This window comes from Ctenocephalides felis, unplaced genomic scaffold (genome assembly GCF_003426905.1).
Source record: "Ctenocephalides felis isolate EL2017-DRISC unplaced genomic scaffold, ASM342690v1 CF-g0.4_SCAFFOLD_01886, whole genome shotgun sequence".
Taxonomy (NCBI): Eukaryota; Metazoa; Arthropoda; class Insecta; order Siphonaptera; family Pulicidae; genus Ctenocephalides; species Ctenocephalides felis.
The window spans coordinates 60341703-60361912 of NW_020538040.1; the positions used below are offsets into that span (position 1 = coordinate 60341703).

General features: G+C 29.4%; 1 protein-coding gene across 1 annotated transcript in view; it reads right to left on the reverse strand.

Moving 5' to 3' along the window:
• Positions 1-20210, reverse strand: part of LOC113375165 (neuronal acetylcholine receptor subunit alpha-7) — a 204013-nt gene that overhangs the window by 62372 nt on the left and 121431 nt on the right. Inside the window, exon 8 of the mRNA XM_026615116.1 lies at positions 15353-15462. Within this exon, the coding sequence (XP_026470901.1) occupies positions 15353-15462 (110 nt within the window). The remainder of the gene's footprint in view (positions 1-15352; positions 15463-20210) is intronic.

Genomic DNA, 20210 nt, shown 5'->3' on the forward strand with positions numbered 1-20210 from the left:
AGATATTCGAGTTAAAATGTATCATAGAGAAAATAGTAGAGGAAATAGGTAAAAGCTGGTAAACAATATGAGTTCCTGACTTCGAAAATACGATAAAACGGAAAAGTCCACAAAATTGAAACAGGATAACTTGAAATTTATTATTACAAATCCGTCCTTAACAGCAGGTAGAAATAAAACTTCATCTTTCTTATTTCTGCTCGATGGACAATATATAGAGAAAAAACTGATTACGATAGATGACTGAAAATAAATAAGAACCTCATGATATTTTTCTTGTTTAGTACACGAAGAAATCGAACTAATATCTCACATGGATTCGAACATAAATGGCAGGCGACATTTAAACTCTCTGAGGCAATGAATCTGAACAAAACCCACATCTGAAATCAATTTCGTAAATTCTGTAAAAAAAGATGTGATGATGTTTTGCGAAATAGTGGCATCGAACGTGCCGCTCTCATCAGTTCTACACGAATAAAAATGTTTATTATAGACAAATAAAATATATGTCGCATTTATTTGCTGAGGCTCACGCAGTGGCCAAGATGGGTTTATAAGGAAAAAATACCAGAAGGTTCATACGTAATAATAGCTCATATGATGTTTTTGGTTTTCAGAGTTTTGAATTATTTTTATTATTCTATAAATCTACTAATTTTTTTAACAACTTTAATTTTGAGTAATAAACAATACATGAGTCATTGAATTTATTAAAATGAAATGCAAGCTTTTAGCTGCCTTTGTAGTGTGCACATATAAAATAAAGAGACATCATTGACCAAAAAATGCTCGAAAATGTTATGTAACATTGATATAATTTTTTTTGCTAAGTGCAAAAAAGTATATTTTATAGATATGTATATTAAAAATTCACGAATTCTTCTACAATGATACACATCACAAAGGGACTAAGCATTACAAATTTAAATTAAAACTTGCGAAAATTTTGTTTAAATAATTTGCTAAAAATCAGGTATGTGTTTTTTGAATTTGCATTTACTGCAAATTTGCTTTAACTTTATATAAAAATGAACAATAGAAATCTCTAAAACAAAATGTTTTCCAAATACTTGCAAAAAGTAAAATTTGCAATATATTTTTTTTTTGAATAGATTTTTCTATTGATAACATGTTCTGATTTGCCCTTTTTTATCAAAAAGAAAGTCATAATTTAAGTTTTGTAGAAAATAGTAGTCCGTTTACTTTGCGCTTGATATGAAGACACGTCATTGTTTAATTTCAACTCTGCAAATTTTGCGTCTTTGTCAGATCTTTTCAAACTATAAATTTCATAGTTAATATGATTCAAAGGTTATTAAGCTAAGTGCTGATTCAATGTATAAATTAAGTACGTTTGGGGTGCAAACTCGAAATTATTTGCTACGATGGAGCACATATGATATAAAACTTATGGGATAAATTCGTTTTATCATTATATATGAAAATAACATAGTCTTTCAATAATTTAGCAGAGTTTTGAACGTATTGAAATTATATAGTGCTTTAGGAATTTTGTTTAAAATGTTCTACTTCTAAAGAAAATAAAGCATTACGTTAATTTGACGGGTTTCCGTAGAAACAGATATAGAGTAAAGCAGGGCTTTAAGGTTTGCGGGTAAAAAGGGCCACCACCGATATCTCACAGACAAGTTACATTTTTTTTAACTACAATATATAATAGTAGAGGAAGAAAGATGTATAACGACTTACGACGTTGCTATCAAAAGATAAGCGGCAATGTTTGTAAATCTATAAAAGCATTTTTTCCGTTCTAAGGTTTTTTTGTTGTGAGCATGGTGGTTTAGATTACAAGATACATAATTTTTAAGTATACGTTATTTAATTGTTTCATAAGATGTATTGTTAATTTTAAGTTGGATTCAACCGTTTTCTTTATATTAACTTTATGAAAGCTTACACCTTGGTGAGGTAAAAAGAAACAACTCAACCTTTGCCTTGGCAAAAGTGTAAAAAAATAGAAAATAAAAAAGTAAATTAAGTTAAAAAAGTAATTTTATAGGTGATAAGTTAAACAAATGGTTATTCCAACTCTACTGATGATTATTTCTGACAAAATACCAGATCAAGGTTAGATACAGTGTTATCTCCGTGAAAAATTTACCCATTAAATTTATAATTTGCATTGGTTGAACAATATCTATTTTTTGTAATTACCTTCAAAATTAAAAATAAAACATTGCACTTGTTTGCCACAGGCTGCCTCATTTTACCTCGTCTATGGGATCAAAAGGGCCAAGTGACAAACTTTTGAACAAACAGCAAATGAGTACATTTTTACAATAAACTATTAGTTGGGAGTTTTATTGAACATAATCAATTAGTTGTTCGTTTAACATATGTTATTTGTGTGATATAATTGGTTAGGTTTTCATAACATACTTGCTCAAAGTCAAATTGCACGTTTGTGCTTTCTTTGTTCTATACAAAATGCCCGTAAATCTAGTATTAAAGCAATAATAATAACAACTATATACAGTTTATTTCGTAACAAACTTGTTGAAACTTTGAAAATAAATCGGGAAGTACATTGGTAATTCTACACCTTTAATATACGTTTAATGTACTGTGATCTGAACATGTCAACTTGTAATTATTTAATACATGCAGTATTTTTTTTAAATATATGTATTAGAGGTGGGCTTATCATATCCGAAGCCGGATCGCTTCAGAGAGGAGTTATATCTACTTAACAACTCCACAGCTCCGACAACTTTGAAACATAATACTTGACACAAATGTGTTCTCTAGATTGTTGTTAACATATTTAAGAATTTAGTAAGACTTTGAAAATAGTTTACAAATAGTTTAAACATTTTTGTTCATTTTATTTCATTTCAATTATGCATTTCAATATGCATACAAAATGACAAAAACTTGGGAATCAAAATCAATTTTGTAATTATTTTTGAAGAGAAATTATAGAAATCTTTGAATATGTTTATTTTTATACGAAAATAATGCAGTGAACCTTATATATGGGATAAGAACAAATCTTTGTGTAGGTATAATATTTTTCACAAAATAATAATACCTCACATTCTTTTATTATTTCCTTTTCGAGAATTAATTACACATCAGGTAGTTTGATTAGCATACTATTAATTTTACACTATTATAAAATTATAATTGTGTAAACGTTAAAATATAATACTAAATATTTTGTAGCTGTTGTAGCGGTTGTATACCATTGAAAGTGCTCATTTACGGACAAACATTATCGTAAAATTTATGTAAAGTAGCAGGAAATATCGACAAGAATTTTTTCGGTATTCTCCGATCTAAACGATATGTTCATTCTGAAATAAACATAACTATTAGTGTGCCTTAAGGCAAATTGCTGGAACTTCCTGTACCGTAACAAAATGTTCGAGGAATATTAAATGCTTTCAAATTGATTATTATAAATACTGTAACTTTGTCTAATATTCATAAGAATTGTATAAACTGAATTACAAAGTTAAAATTACTTATTTAAAGTGCATAAGAAAGCTTTAGAACTTTAGCCAAAATTAAAATTGGAATTATTTTTGATATAGAAAATTTTTTTTACCCGAAAGCAATTGTTTTGTCAACAGAAGCATAAAGTTTTTTGAATCAATCAAATCGGATGCTTAGTTATCTCAACAACTGCTATTTTTGGTACATTTAACTCTGCATCTTTTAAATGGCTGGACTCGACTTTGCCAAAAACTAATCACCACTTCTCCCAATCATTACAAATTGAATGCTATTTGGGGCATTCCATTCAGATATTTCATTCTCTCAAAAACTCAATTTCTATTTCCTGCACTCTTTACTCCGTATCGCCGTAACGGCTGGACCTACATTTGCCAAAAACTAATCAGCACATCTTTCTATCAATAGGAATCGAATGTTTTTTGAACGATTTGAATCGGTTGTTCCGTGCACCCAAAAAAGTGTACCAAAAATTGCGGGCACACAAAACACACATCAATTTTTTCTGAGATATGCCAAAATGTTCAGAAACCTCTGAAACGTGAAGATATGCAAAAAATTTATTTTCCATTTGCGGACCATTACTATAACTTTGTTAATAAACGCAAATCGTCTACTATTTGATTTGCTTATCAGAATGTCTAAACGATGGATGTATCACATACGCATCTATCAAACATTAACAAGTTTGGCCCGGCCGTCGCTGTCGACCGTGTAGAACGTAACAGGCAACCGAAGTAGCGCGCGGCCGTATGTCAAGCGTATCGCTGCTAAAACAATATTGCGTCTCCGGGTGTGAGTGACGGAGCGCGCTTACCCCGGACGCTGCTCGAAAGGAGCGCAGCAGCAACAACTTTGACGCTGCTGTAATTTGGTCCTCGTTAAGACGAAGCCTTCTAAGTACAAAGTTCACATGTACTAATAGCTTAATTTCGCCGAATGGGCTCGCAAGGTTCTGATCGAACTTCTGTTTCCTTTTACCTTCAGAGCACTTCTACTTAACATCAGGAAGAACGCAGACTGAATTCCGAGCTAAGAGTGCCCCATTCCGAATTCTATTAATAAATAATATCAGTTCGTTAGTTCGCTCTACAGATTCCGACTTTTAGTAGTTTTAGTTGTAGAAAGATGCTAGAGATTATGATCTGTAATCGTGCTGGTGGAGTTTCGTTAATGCTTTGTTTTGCTCAATCTTTGATGTGACTAAGTTCGCAAAAATCCAATTGAAATGCTACGGAAACGTAAGGTCGAAATACTTTTTATGAATTATTGTACACACGCACTACAGATATATATGTATATATATATATATATATATATATATATATAAATTCTGTCTGCAGTATTTGTCGGTTTTTGAAAAACTGCTTTTAAACACATTTTTTTAAAAAAAATTATAAATTTAAAAAACCGGTTGTTTTTCCAAAAAAATATTGGTTTTAATTGTATGAAACTCATGCCTTTTCGCGTTGATTATAATTTATATCATACACAGTCTTATATTTTCTAATTTGTTTGAAAAAAATTCTTCTGTATCTACAGATAGATATCATTACATTTCTTTTTATATAATAATATAGTTAATATAAATTATACAAAAATATTAATTATTAAATTATATTATTTCTATTTGTTTCAAACCTTTCTAACGTTCCACTATTATAAGAATATTAAAAAATGTGAAAATTAGCTTAAATTAACAAATATTTTTAAAGTCATTTAATCCTGGTCAACTACTAATAATTTGCTCTACTAACTGCATAAAAAATTACTGTCAATAAAATTAAACAGGAAATAATTTCAGTCAACAGCTGCTTTCAATCACTCTAAATTTTCCGATATTTTTTTGGTTAAATTATAAAATATTCGAGATTTTTTTTTGTACAAATCTAAAACCATTTCATCCTTTTTTTGGAGAAAAATCTGTTCATAAAACGATTTCCTAAAATCTGTTTGGTTGTATATAATCTATATTATTGTATTCTATACATATACATATATCAATTAAATAGGCATATATCAATAATTCAAATTTAAAATTAGATAGATCTATCATTTCCAAAGGCCGCTTTTGTTGTAAGGCCAGAAGTTTTAATTGCCAACGAAAGGACAGTGCCAACATATATATTTAACTAGTTGGTATTGGTATTTTGCCTTGAGGCAAGTTACATGAACTTCTCGATTTGTGTAAATAATTGACTTAATTCATGATAGATAAATTAATTTATGAGTAGTTAAAAGTATTCGAAGTGGATTTATTACACATTATTGAAAATCGAACACGTCAACCCGGTCGGAGTATTTTTTAAAAGCAAATTTTCAGAAATCAATAATTTTAATAATTGAGCCAGTTTTTTGTAGGACTTTAATTGTTTAGTATGCTCATTAAGACCAAGCATTTATCGTTATACCAAGTAAATCATCTAATTTTTTTTTAACAAATGTCAAAAGAACTACTCATTTTCTCAAACTTTAATGAATTTTTAAAATTAAACTACTTGTTGTAAGGCCGTAATATTTCAGTAAGTTCTATAAGACCATGATATATATCGCCCAAAAAAGTTCCATGAAAATCGGCTTAATTTTTTTTTCAACAGTTAATTACAAGAAAACAGCTCGGTAGATTTTCACCTAAAACTAATCAGTATCATTCCCAACTTTCTTTCGAACAGTTTTTGATTTTTTAAAATTGGTTCGGTAGTATAGGTTAAATGTGGATGAAAGATTTAACACTTTTTTCCAAATTACAAAGAAACGGCTTGGCCGATCGTACAAAACCGAGAAACGATAATCCTAGATACATCAAATGGTTTTTAAATTTCTGAAATCGGTTCAGACGTTTTTGAGCAAACGTCGATGAAAGTTCTAATTTTGACAAATGCCAAAAAGACCATACTAATTTTTGCAAACTTTGACGAATTTTTAAAGCTAAACGAGTTGTCGTAGGGCCCTAATATTTTACCGTCAAAAAAATAATAATAAAAATCGACGAATTTTTTTTTTTAACATCTTATTACAAGAAAACGGCCCGGCCGATCTCTACCAAAAACTAATCAGGTCGATACCCAACCAATATCTTTCGAACGATTTTTGAATCTTCAAAATCGATTCAGAATTGCGGGTTAAAACGTGGTCGAAAAACTTTTCACTTTTCTGCTATTTACGAATAAACGGCTTGGCCGATCGTCGCACAAAACTGACAAACAATAGTCCTCATCGAGATACATCGAATGGCTTTTAAATTTTTGAAATCGGTCTAGCCGTTTTTGAGAAAACGGCGATTTACGGCATAAAATCTATTGATGCACACGCACACAAACACACACATAATTTTTCCAAATTTGGTCACATTCGATTCAGAATGGTTTGAAACGTCGAGAAAACATAAAATTAGTGAATCGGATTTTTTATGAATACATAAACTTCTCCTTCGGGTAGTTAATTAAGAAAAAGCTGCACCTCATACGGAAGGAAACAAAACCATACATGGTTCGAAAACATAAAACATGGGGTAGGGCGGGGCACAAAAGCTCAACTGACATTAGCAAAAACTAAACCAATTATATAAAATACATAACAGATATTAAGCAAACAAGTATCTGACTATGTTCAGTAAAACTTCTATCCAATTCATCAATGTAAAAATGTGCTCGTTTTGCTGTTTTGCAAATTTGTCACCTGGTCCTTTTTGCCCCATAAGCGGAATGAAATGGGACAGCCTGAGTGCTGACAGGTCCAATGTTTTGTTTTGAACAATTTTGGTATGGCATTTCATCAGAAATAATCGGCAGCAGAGATGGAATAACTATTAAACTTATCTTTTATTTGCTCTATTTTATTTAAGGTTTTACGTAGGTTATATAAAAAACTATTGAACTTGAAAATGACAATACATCTTATGAAACAATTAAATAACGTATGTATACTTAAATATTATATTAAGGTTTCGTAATCTAAACAACAGTGCTCACAACCAGAAAAACTAACAACGAAAGAAATTACTTTTTTTGTGGATTTTCAAACATTGCCGTTTATCTCCCGATCGTGATGTCGTAAGAATCAAGATGATGGTTATACATCTTTTTCCCTCTACTTTCAAATATCGTTGTTAAAAAATTTGTTTTTGTGTAATCGGTGGTGGATCGTTTTGCCCGCGGACCTGTAAGCTCTGCTCTACCCTATAACAAAATCGTAATGAAGAGTCTAACTAGATAATGCTTTCTGCAAACTCTTTTAACCCAATTTTTCATATGGCGGATGCGGTATTGATATTCTAATAGATTTGTATATGGAAAATTTACGTTTCTGTGTATGATAACAGACGAGCAAACTTACCCGCTCAGTATATTCAATTCAAATAAAATATATCGCTGAATATGCGATCGCTTTGTTTTATTTATTTTATATCAACTCGTATTCTACCTAGTCATAATAAATTCAATTTTTCCATATATTGTAACATTAATATGACTTGTTGTGAGCAGCGTGCTTTTGCTTCCACCACATACATTTTTCAGTTTGATATCAATAAAGCTTTATATTGAACATGTATTTGATGCATATCAAAGCATGATACAATGATGTTTTTAATTATTTTTTATATTAACATTCTCTACTTGTTAAATCAGAACCCAGAAATTTGTTATTAATTTCTTTGATACCGACGCATAGAAAGGGCTGTTGTAATTTCCATCAATTTTATTATTAAAAAAATATTTCTTGCCATAACTAACAAAATAAGAATAAATTTAAATAACATAATGATGTTTTGCTTTTCAAATATTTTATCATCGAATGTGTATAGATTTTGAATTTCTATAAATATTGTAAAATACAAATATAAAAATAAGCACTAATGCATATATGAATACAAATATGAATATTAATATATATGCAAATGAAAGTATGAATATTAATACGTATATTATCAATATGCAAACGCAGTCAAGCCGGTATTTTTTGACTCCACGTGTAAGATATTTCATATCACTAAAATGTTGTTATGCAGAACTTTTTGTTTCAGGGAATTTATGCTTGCACGAAGTTTTTAGCAAACGAGTTTCAAAAGTTTTATCTGTTTTATTGCGCTGTTTTATTTTTATCACTTTTTGTTGCCCTTAATTCCAATATGATTTTTTCTATGAGCATTAAACAACCGATAACAAATATATTTTTGATATTGATGTTGCATAATGTCGTTGTTATATATTTATTAATATTACAGGTAATAATAATCATATTAGGATTTGGAAATATTTGAATGAAAGCAAATTAAATTTATATTACAAGAACGTTTTATTTTTGTTGCAGTTGGATTTATGTTTTAGTTACACGTGATAACCAATCACATTTTGTACATTTTGGAATAGATTTTGATTGAAATGATTGAAATTATATCGTGACAGATGACAGAAGGTTCAAAAATTTATCGGACGTCTGTTCAAAATTTTGACATGCTGTATAGTGCAAAGATTTTATGGATATGACAGCGCTTACTGTTCATATATCAATCGTAGTATTAAAACGACAGATCGCTTGTGCACTAAAAATTTTGAGTGATTTAATATATATAACATTTGTATATAATTATTAGCTTTTGTGAATGTAAAATGAACTTAACAAGATCGGCTTCTGGACAGCAACTATTATTTTTGTTAATAAACTTCAAATATATTTCATACATCTACGTTTGATGCAGTGGTATTTATACATGTAATGCAATCTTTTTATTAAAAAATCAAGTACTTCTCGTTGATGTTAAGTGTGCTAAAAATATAAAATTGACGCTAATCAGATCCTTTTTGCAAGTAGGTTATTCTACAATTTGTGCACAATAGTATTATTATAAGTATTATAACGCGTATTAAGTTGCATGGAAAATGTACATTTGAATATCGATTTATTAGTGATATGTTAATTTTGTCTCTAATATATCTTCACTATTATATATATACATATATATATGTATGTATGTATGTATGTATGTTAGGGCGGTTCGATTTAAAAGTCGCTTAGGCACATATAATTTTCGGATACTAGGGATCAAAATAAGATACTTTGCTGAAGAAACGATACCTCTAAGGGGGCGTCCATTAATCACGTGAGGTTTTTAGGAGGAGGGGGAGGGGGAGGTTTGACAAAAAATCAGGAAATATCACGTGGGGGAGGATGGGGTATAGCAAAATATAACGTGAATTTATTTTTTAACTGTTTTTTTTTTTAAATTCAAACAAAAAAAAATTCAAAAATACATGTGATGTTTGATGGGGGAGGGGTGTAATATTGAATATCACCATGTATAACCAAGGGGAAAGGGCGTCCAAAAATTCCTAAAAACTTGCTCACGTGATTAATGGATGCCCTAAAATGAATTCTGATGTCCCATGCATTGACCCAAGATAGGGAATGAATTTTGAAAAATTCTGTTTTAACCCATTTAGAGTGCTCTAATCGTGTTCAAATGTATGCAACTATTCATTTTTAGTTCGTGGAAATATAATCAGTGGTGTTGAAGATATATTGATCCAAAAGGAAAATGTTACAAAAAATCCCTAGCCCTCATACTAACAATATTGTTATATTAGTCTCATTCATGATTTTTATCCAAATTATATCGATATTCCAAACGATAAAGCATTTATTTAATTCTATTAAATTTAATTATTGAATCTGATTTCATTATCTATTTAATAGTTCTACTCAAATTTATCTAAAGCAAGAAAACAACATCCGCAATTTCTTTAATGCAACTATTCATTTTTAGTTCGTAGAAATATAATCAGTGATGTTGAAGATATATTGATCCAAAAGGAAATTGTTACAAAAAATCCCTAGCCCTCATACTAACAATATTGTTATAATAGTCTCATTCATGATTTTTATCCAAATTATATCGATATTACAAACGATAAAGCATTTATTTAATTCTATTAAATTTAATTATTGAATCTGATTTCATTATCTATTTAATAGTTCTACTCAAATTTATCTAAAGCAAGAAAACAACATTCGCAATTTCTTTAATACAGCGTAAAATATTTTATCGCATTAAGACCGAAGCGGCGTTAAGAGACGTTAAAGCTATTACTCTCTATTAAGGAGGAAAACTTATTCGATTTATGCTTATACCTACACAATAGAATAAACAATAATACAATTTAACTGCAGTTTACATGAACTAAATTATACAAATTAACATAGTGGATTGTTGTACGTAATAATAAATGAATGATTTCATATGGAAATTGAAATTAATGGTTGGAAAATAACTTATGAAAAGTATCGAAGCACACGATTTAAAAGTTATTTTTAAAAGGATTTGTTATAAAGTTATGACAGAAAGCAAGGAATCACTGCATATATATTTTTGGGCCCAGCAACCTCATATTAGACTTTATTTTTATTGCTAAACTGAAGGTTTACTCTCAAAATAACTTTTCATTGGACAAAGTAAAATTAAGGATTAATTAAATGAGATTTAACCTCTTAATAAATTTGACGTCGTCTTTCAAAGAAATTGTAATTATGAGATGAAGAGAACTTAAACATGCATTTTTTTATATATTTTCTATAAAAGAATATTCAAAAAACTATCCTAGTTCTAGCGCTAATCCGTCTTACCGAATACTAAATTATTTATTAGAGAGAATAGCAGCTAAGACGGTTAAAACATTTTTCACAATATAAAGAAACATGTTAGATTCTCGGAGAATTTATAGATTTTACTTAGAAATAAGAATATTTAAACACACTAGCTTTTTCATCTATTATGTTAATGGTAATTATATTCAGTTTTTATTTGATATTATTTTCTGTGCATCGAGCTCGATTCATTTTTTTTCGTCTTAAACGTACTTTCATTCCATAATTCAAGTCGCATTTAATAATTGGAAAAGCATAATGTGATTTAAATATTTTAAAAATAATTTTGATTAAAATAACTGAATGTAAATTCTTCTATACGCGTGATAAATAAAATTCCTTTTCAAAAAGAATTAGTACGTGCATATATGTTGTTTAAGAATTTTTTTTTTTTATTTTGAACAATTGAGCTTTACTGCTAGGTTTTATGATCTGTTGTTACATGTATAAACAGTAGCGGCGCGAGGCGTCGGCGGTGTCGGCGGCCGCCGACGGCCTCGCGCCTGGGGGGGCCTCGCAAGAGGCCCCGGAAAAATTTTAATTATTTAAAATTTAGTTAATTTTCATACGGATGTGCGAGTAAAAAAGGTGATTAGTGGTTTACAGGCACTATCATTTTACTCTTTTATCTTTTATGGACATTATCTAATATCGTCTGTCAACACTATAGATTATTAAATCTAAACAACTTTGCGCAAGCTAATTCTCTGGTTGTTTATATTTGTGTATTTCTTATGGGAGCACTATGTAAATCATCGAAACAGTAATTAAATATTCGAGGAATAAAAGTAATCAATGTTCAATAAAAATTTATCAGTGAGAAATAACAATGAGATAATAGCAAAATCTGTTAATTTGAAACTAATCATTGTTTCACACCGTCAACACAAGCAATATATTTTTTTAAACATTCTATTGGGATGATCAGTTCTTTCAAATAAAATTGATAACCCTTTAAACTTTTTTTGTATCTCCAAAACCGCTAAACCTGCCTTTGATAATTTATCAACACAAATCGAATGTTTTTTAAATCCTTTAAATCGGTTGATCGGCTCTGATGTCGTCGACAAAAAATTAAAGCGTCTTAAAAAAACGACATTTTGACATTTTTGAACCAATTTTAAAAATTCAAAAACGGATCGAAAGTTTTCAGTTGGCGATCGTCCTGAATTGTTTTTCGTCAAGATCGACCGCACAGTTTCTTCGTAATTTATTGTAAAAATCTTTTTTCAAAAACTTGTTAGTTTCATCTAACATAAATTTTATGGAACTACGATAAATGATTAATTACAAAAACTCATTAAATTTTAGAATAATGGGACGAGCTTTTAGACTATGTGTACCTACTATGTGATGTGCGGATTTGTGCACTCAAATTAGTATGAACATAGATTTTTTAAATCTAATTAACCACTTGCAGATTGCAAAATTTTGTCTAATTAGTTATTAAGTCGGTGATTTCCAACCATTTTTTATTCATAATGATCGAAAAAACATAAAATTTACTAATCAAATGGTTGGGCAAAGGGAAACTTTTTTGCGATAGTTATTTAATTTTAGTGCTTTTTAATAGCTGGAGAACAAACCATTTTTGCCGAAGAGTTTGTTTATTTCAACTTGTGTAATGTCTATTTCAATTGGTGTATTTATCTGATTAAAAGTAAATCTCATATACAGTTATAGTAATTGCAAAAAAATCTAAAACAAAAAATTTTATATATCTTCAAAGATTTCTGAACATTTTGGCAAATTTTCGTCGACGATTTCGCGAACATGGATCAACCAATTTGAAAAATTCAGAAAACATTTGTCATGTATTGAAGGTAAGAAGACGTGCTGATTAGTTTTTGGCAAAGGCAGGATAAGCCGTTTCGAATATACGGGGCAAAAAGTGCCACCCTGATTACATTTTTAGGAAGGCAGGTCTAGCGGTTTTGGAAATCCAGTAAAAAAGCACAACAAAAGCCATTTGGCATATGCACATCAAATTATCAGATATTTTATAAAGATTTTAATTAATAGTGAGTTGTTAGACTGCAACGCGACGTTTACGCACTTCGATATTTCGTCTCTAAGCAGCTAACGCAACGTGATTGCTTTGAAAAAAAGTTCGAAATTTTCAACAAAATATTTCAAATTAAAAAAAGTCAATTTCTTTCACTTTTCAAATTTTTTAAAAGCTTTTCAAAAATTTAAATTACGGCACGAAAAGTTTCAGCAATTTGCCTTTAGGCACGATGCCATGTACCACTAGTCAACTTGCAACTGGCAAAAAAGGGGGGCCTCGCAAACGAATTTCGCCGACGCCCACGAATGATCTAGCGCCGCCACTGTGTATAAATCTAAAGTTACCAAAGGTATGAAACAGACGTTATTCTTGTGCTGCCAAGAAATATTTGCTGCAGCTTAAATATACAGAAACTTTCTAGACATGTTTAGCAATAGAATAACAAATAAATCGTACGAAGCGGAGCCAAATAACTCCACAATAACCAAATTCCTGTTATTTTCGGTGCACGTATAATACTTGTAAATATTGAGGTGATATAGCATAGAACAAAAATAATATATAAAATGTCAAATATTTAATATGTTTGTTCTGTAACAATTTAATCTGTTTCTATTTAATCTGTATCTGTTATCACATAAAATAATGAGTTAGTAGAAAAACTATTAAAAGAAATATGACCTGATATAGCGCGTCACTTCAGCAAAATCAAATATATCAAATATCAATTTTATCATTAGTGCAATTTTCTAACGTATTTTTGATAACACATACGTGAAGTTAGGTTTTATGTGTAAAACGCCAGATCGCACAATAATTACATGGCTTTTTGGCAGTTCGTTACTTGGTAGTAACATACGAAGATAAACCCATAACACAGCATTACCATTACAATTCTATTTTATCCGAGAATTGGCCCCATTATGTTACTTAATTTATGAAAAGAATACATTTAACGGAAAATATTGAATTAAAGTAAACTTTAACATACATAATTTTAAAAATTTTGTGGTGTTTGAAGCGCCTTGAGTGTCCGGCCTTTCAATTGCAACGTAACGCGCTCAAGCTCAAATTTTGAGCAACCTGATATATGATATAAAGCCACAGAACAAAAATGAAATTTGGTCCATAGTGAAGAATAAAAATAATATAGCCCAGTATTGATGACTCTTATTTCTTATGTTCATGTTGAGAAATTAGAACAAAGATTTTTTATTATATATCCCACAAACACTTAAACAAAGACTATTGAGTATGTAAAGACTTTTTATTATGCATTCACACTTTTTCATAACTCGATCGCAATTTTTGTATTTGATTGTATATTTTCTAGATGATTTGAAAAAATGTTATTGTCATTGTCAAATCAAACACAAATTTTGACAGAATTACTCAAAAGCTTCATTATGAGTAATTACCGGTTTGTGGAGAAATTCTTGCTAGATGAAATTTTTTCGCGAATTTGCTAATACTTTTTAAGCTATTATAATTTTTTATGCTATTTTCATTATTGTAGTAGCGCCATAGTTATCTCAAAAACAAGTAAAGTAGAATATTTTAACAATAGGATTTTAAAATTGAAGGCAAAACAAAGTAAACAGAGAAATAAATCGGAGCAAAAAAGCAATTTTATAAGACATAAACTTAATTAATAGTTACACTTCTGCTAATATATAATTCTGACGAAAGACCATATATATATATATATATATATATATATATATATATATATATATAGTGTGATCTGCATAAAAAATGTTTACATGTAATTTGTATTTTGTATTGGTAAAAAAATTACAGCTATTATTTCGTAAAATGTCTAGAAAATTGAAAATGAGATTTTAGATTTAGTTGTCCCCTGACTTTTCTTGCTTAACCGGCTTATAGGGTAAAAAGGGACCCATAACAAATTAGTATAGATATATAAGAAATAGTAGAAAACGTGTCTTCGGAGAAGTTTAAAATAGCTTCTACAAAAAAAAAAAAAAAATTCATTGCGTTTTATGTTAACATAGATTTAACAGACTAATAATTTGGGTAAAAAATTGAACTTTTGAATCACAAAATACGATATTAATAAATATAAGTTTTTTTTGTTTTGGGATTAGTCACCAAATTAATCAACAGAATGCTAGGTAAAGATTATATTTAGTTGAAAATATGTCAGTTAAATATCTCATGCAGTACATTGTACTAATAATAATATGCAGTTATCTGACTTACCCACTGCGGCATTTCATGAATATCCGCGGTTCTGTGATGATAGTTTAGTACGACCACGGTCAGAACCACAGACGAGGCCACCATGAACATTATGCAGTTGAAGTAGGTACCTGCGAACACAGACACAGTTTGCGATCGGTTTCGGACTGTTTGCACTAATCACATCCAATTATTCCTACGCTATTGTTAGAAGCATTCATATTCAATTATTGGAAGCGTGATTGTTATCACTGAACAATAGGACTTGAACTTTAAACTACGCAATCGATTGCAGAAACATGCTTATTGCAACTCATCGAATTGAGATCGCGACGCCATCTCGGTGCCTTGAAGACGACTCCGGAATTTGAACACTCGATTTAGCGCTGCTGACACACTCAAACTTTTGCGGATTCGGTGATGCTATTGATGCCATACATTTTTTCGCAAAATATTTTTTTAATATTATAATAACTTCTAATAATCACATAATTAAATATGATTTAAAATTTTTGCTGTTTTGAGATTTGTTTTGCTCTTTCGTAAATAACATATTTCTTAAAAATAATACAAAATGAGATCATATATGAGGAGTTGGTAACCAGAGCGCATGATCCCAAATATACTTAGAACGCCATCAAGACGTGTTCAAAATTTGTTTTTTTTTTGGAATGCTATTGGAATCCAGAGTGATCCAAAAGATACCTGAACGCAGTTCAACCGAGTCAAAAAAGTTGCATTTTTTTTGAAATGGAATTAGTAACCAGAGTCGACCATCCCAAATATAGCTGAACACAATTAAACCGTGTCAAAAAGTTTGGTATTTTCTAAAATGGTATTAGTAACCAAAGTGGATCAATACAAATATACCTGAACGCCAATAAATCGTGTCGAAAAATTTGGTATTTTTCAAAATGCTATAGGTATCCAGAGTGGAGCATCACAAATGTACCCGAACGCTATTAAACTGTATCGAACAAATTGGTAATTTTTGAAATAGTATTGGTAACCAGAGGTGACCATCCCAAATATACGTGCACGCCATTAAACTGAGTCGAAAAATATGGTATTTTTTAAAATGCTATTAATAACCAGAGTAGACCATCTCAAATTTACCCGAATGCCATTAAACCGTGTCTAAAAATTTGGTATTTTGAACCGTGTCTAAAAATTTGAACGCCATTAAACCGAGTCAAAAACTCTGGTATTTTTAAAATGCTATTAATAACCAGTGTGGACCATCCCAAGTATATCTGAACGTCATTAAACCGTGTCTAAAAAATTGGTATTTTTTTAAATACTATTGGTAGCCAGAGTTGTGGGCCACCTTAAATATACCTGAACGTCATTAAGCCATGTCTAAAAATCTGGTATTTTTAAAATGCTATTGGTAACCATAGTCGACCGTCCCAAATATACCTGTTAATATATATTAAACCATGTTAAAAAATGTGGTGTTTTTTAAAATGCAATTTTTAACCAGAGTCGACCATCCCAAATATACTTGAACGCCAATAAACTGTGTCGAACAAATTGATAATTTTCAAATTGGTATTGGTAACCAGAGTGGACCTGCCCAAATATACTTGAACTATTGAAATACTATTATATTATGTCAAATTAGTTTTTATACTATTTATCATTTGCTCAAATTAGTTCAGTTTATTTTTTTATTACATAAATAAAATAGAAGCTCCATTGCCCACTCTGGGCTTAGTAAAACGTGAAACAATTTTAGAACCAGAGCAGATTTTTTGCTGCCGTTTAACGACACATATAAATATTATGTTTATTTCAGTTTAGTAGTATTATATAGTGGAAAACTCAGCATGTTCGGTTACCAACTGTTCATATATACATCTTATTAATCATACGCTGTATAAAGATCGTTCGTGGACATCGCATTAAATACTTTTAAATTTAAAACTGCTTATTGGCATTCTACATTATGTTTGGATGTTTCAGCAGCATTGATCAGTTTTATTGTTTTTATATTACATGGCCCAATATTATATTTTTGTTCAAATTTTGAACACTATTTGGTTGCTAAATCTGATGAAAAGTTGAAGCTTATCGGATTGTATGCAATCTAGCTTTCTTGTTGCCAATACTTTTATAATAGATTTAAATAATCTTTATACATTAGCTAGAGGTAACATATTGGAAAAACTTTGACTTAGAAAATTATTTCTGAATTGTTTAAACTGTGATGTAATTAATAACGAACTTTTATATACAAGTATGGAAGTACGCAATATTATCAATACTGATCATACCAATATTATTTATCTAATTCGATATATTTAAAATAATACTAACTTATCTTCATAATATTATCTTGTTCTCTATAAAAAATTCGTTTCAGAATGCTTCTCATTAAAACGGTTCTTAATATTTGTTTTTTCCAAACTCAAATAAATGATAAATTGGATTTCAAAATGATCCTTAATGATGCTGTCAGGTTTTCAAAAGTTCAGCGAAAATTCTAAGTCAAAGATAACGAAGAACAAAGGAAAAATAAGTTGCGTAAGCAAATACTAAAACTTCTTAGTTATGAACTCCGCACAAAAATATGGGTTTAAGTTGTGTCACAAACACATTGAATTTTTTCCATAAATATCATGTATGTCTCTCTACCTTCGGTCCGGTTGATATTCTGAATATTTCTGAAATATGTACGCAACTTATCACATCAAAAACTGATTTAGAGCTAGATGACATATTAATGCCGTGGCCGTCTGTAAAGTTCGAGTCCTATTTATTCCACATCAAATGTATCTACATAAATCAACAAATGAGTATCAAATAATGCGAATACCATTTGCAGCTATATTGCAAAAACTCGCACAACAGTGAAATATATAACTTTTATTGTGCTATTTGTACAAAGAATTAAAATGGCTGGTTAAACAGCTAGTTTGATAATTAAAATAATTATACGAATGCTTTTGCTATTCGAATGGAAGAAATTTTATAATTTTTCAATGCAAATGATTATTTCTAATTAAAATTATCATATAACTGAATGAGTTGTAAGTATTCATATGCATAGCAACTCAACAGGTCTTGTATATTTAGATACAAATTCTAGCAAAATGTATTCGTAATTATTTTGAGATATTAATGCTCCACACAACTTACTAGTGCAAACTATGATAATGTAGCCTAAATAGTAACAGTAAATATTGCAAAATTCAATTTAAATATCGTTAAATATATTTTTTGTTGGATATCGCATATTAGCTAAATTACCTTTAAAATATATTTTTTAAATCGGTCTTCAGAAAATACGTAATACTTTAAGGTGAATTTACTATTTCACTTATCATTATAGAACTATTTAAAAAAGTGCATAAAGATATAAAATCTCAGAGCTACTAAAAATATTTGGTAATATTTACCAAAAATATTTCATTTTTAATTAATTAAAATAATTTTTTGAAAATAAATTATCGTGCTCTGTAAGTATGTGTAAGAGATAAATTATTACATATTTAGATTCTGTAAATAGAATTGATTGGCACAATTTTTATATAAATTTTATTTATGAAATTTTTTATTCATAAAATAAGGTGAAACTAGTCTTATATCTTCGACTTCCTATAAATAATTCATTTTTGATAGATAATTAATATTGAGCGTTTGTTAGATGTAATTGAATATTTTAACAATAATCGTGTTGGTAAATTAATGCATATTTTCATAAATTAGTTGTATTGATCGCCGAATGAAATTTATAAAAAGTTTTCTCGCATTTTTGCGGAAACTTGATAATTTAGCGTAATTAAAAAAAAAAAAAAAAAAACTATTTAAGATCTCAAATTATTGCAAATCTTTAGTGAAGTAGGATTAATAAATTTTATCATATAAGTGAAACGTTTGGAGTTGAACAACCGTTACATATTAGTCTGATAAATAAAATTGATTCAAAAAATTAATGAATCATCATTTTATAGAGTCTTGCTTTATGAAAGTTGTTAATAATTACTAGTAAGTTAAGAATTTTTTACATACAATTTTTCCTTATGATTGCACTAGAAATGTGTGGAGCAAATGTTTTTAAATGTAATATTAAGGCAAGTTACAAGTTGCCGATTTATGTACATGTACGTGCAAACACTAATTATAATGATTTATTACAACATAAATAATAACACACAATTTGTGCTTATCACACTTTTTAGCTATGTTTCTAGCATTCATTTCTTAACTTCTACATTTTGATAAATTTTTCAGGTTGACCATCTTCGATATAATTGATTACATACATGTAATATATATATATATATATATATATATATATATATATGTATGTATATATTTAAGGGTCAATTCTGCGATAACATAGCGTTGTTAAGGCAACACTATCTTATCCTTCTTTCTTGGTACTAAAAACTGTTAAAATGCTATGCGATCAGGCGTACTTACGTATAAACAAACCTAGAAAGAATGTTATCATAACTGCAATTTTTGTGATGCGCATTTATAACATATGATTTTATGTGTAAAACGCCTGATAATACAGCAAGTAGTTAGCATTTTCACAATTTCTAGTATCAAGAAAGAAGGATAAAACAGCGTTACCATAACAACAGTATGTTATCTCTTATGTTACCGCAGAATTGGATCTTTAACCTGTTTCAAACTAACAAAACAATTTAAAATAAAAAGCAATAGAAATTTAACAACGTGAAAAAACTGTCGAACTACTTAACACGATTATGAATGAAATCAGAGTAATTCTAATATACGATATGAATTTCGATAAAAATGTGTAATATGTAGGTTGTGTACATGTAAGTGTTATTTATTGTTAGGAAAATTGTGGTTGATATAATAAGAAACAGTAGTGTCAGGAAAAGTAGGATAGAATAGATCA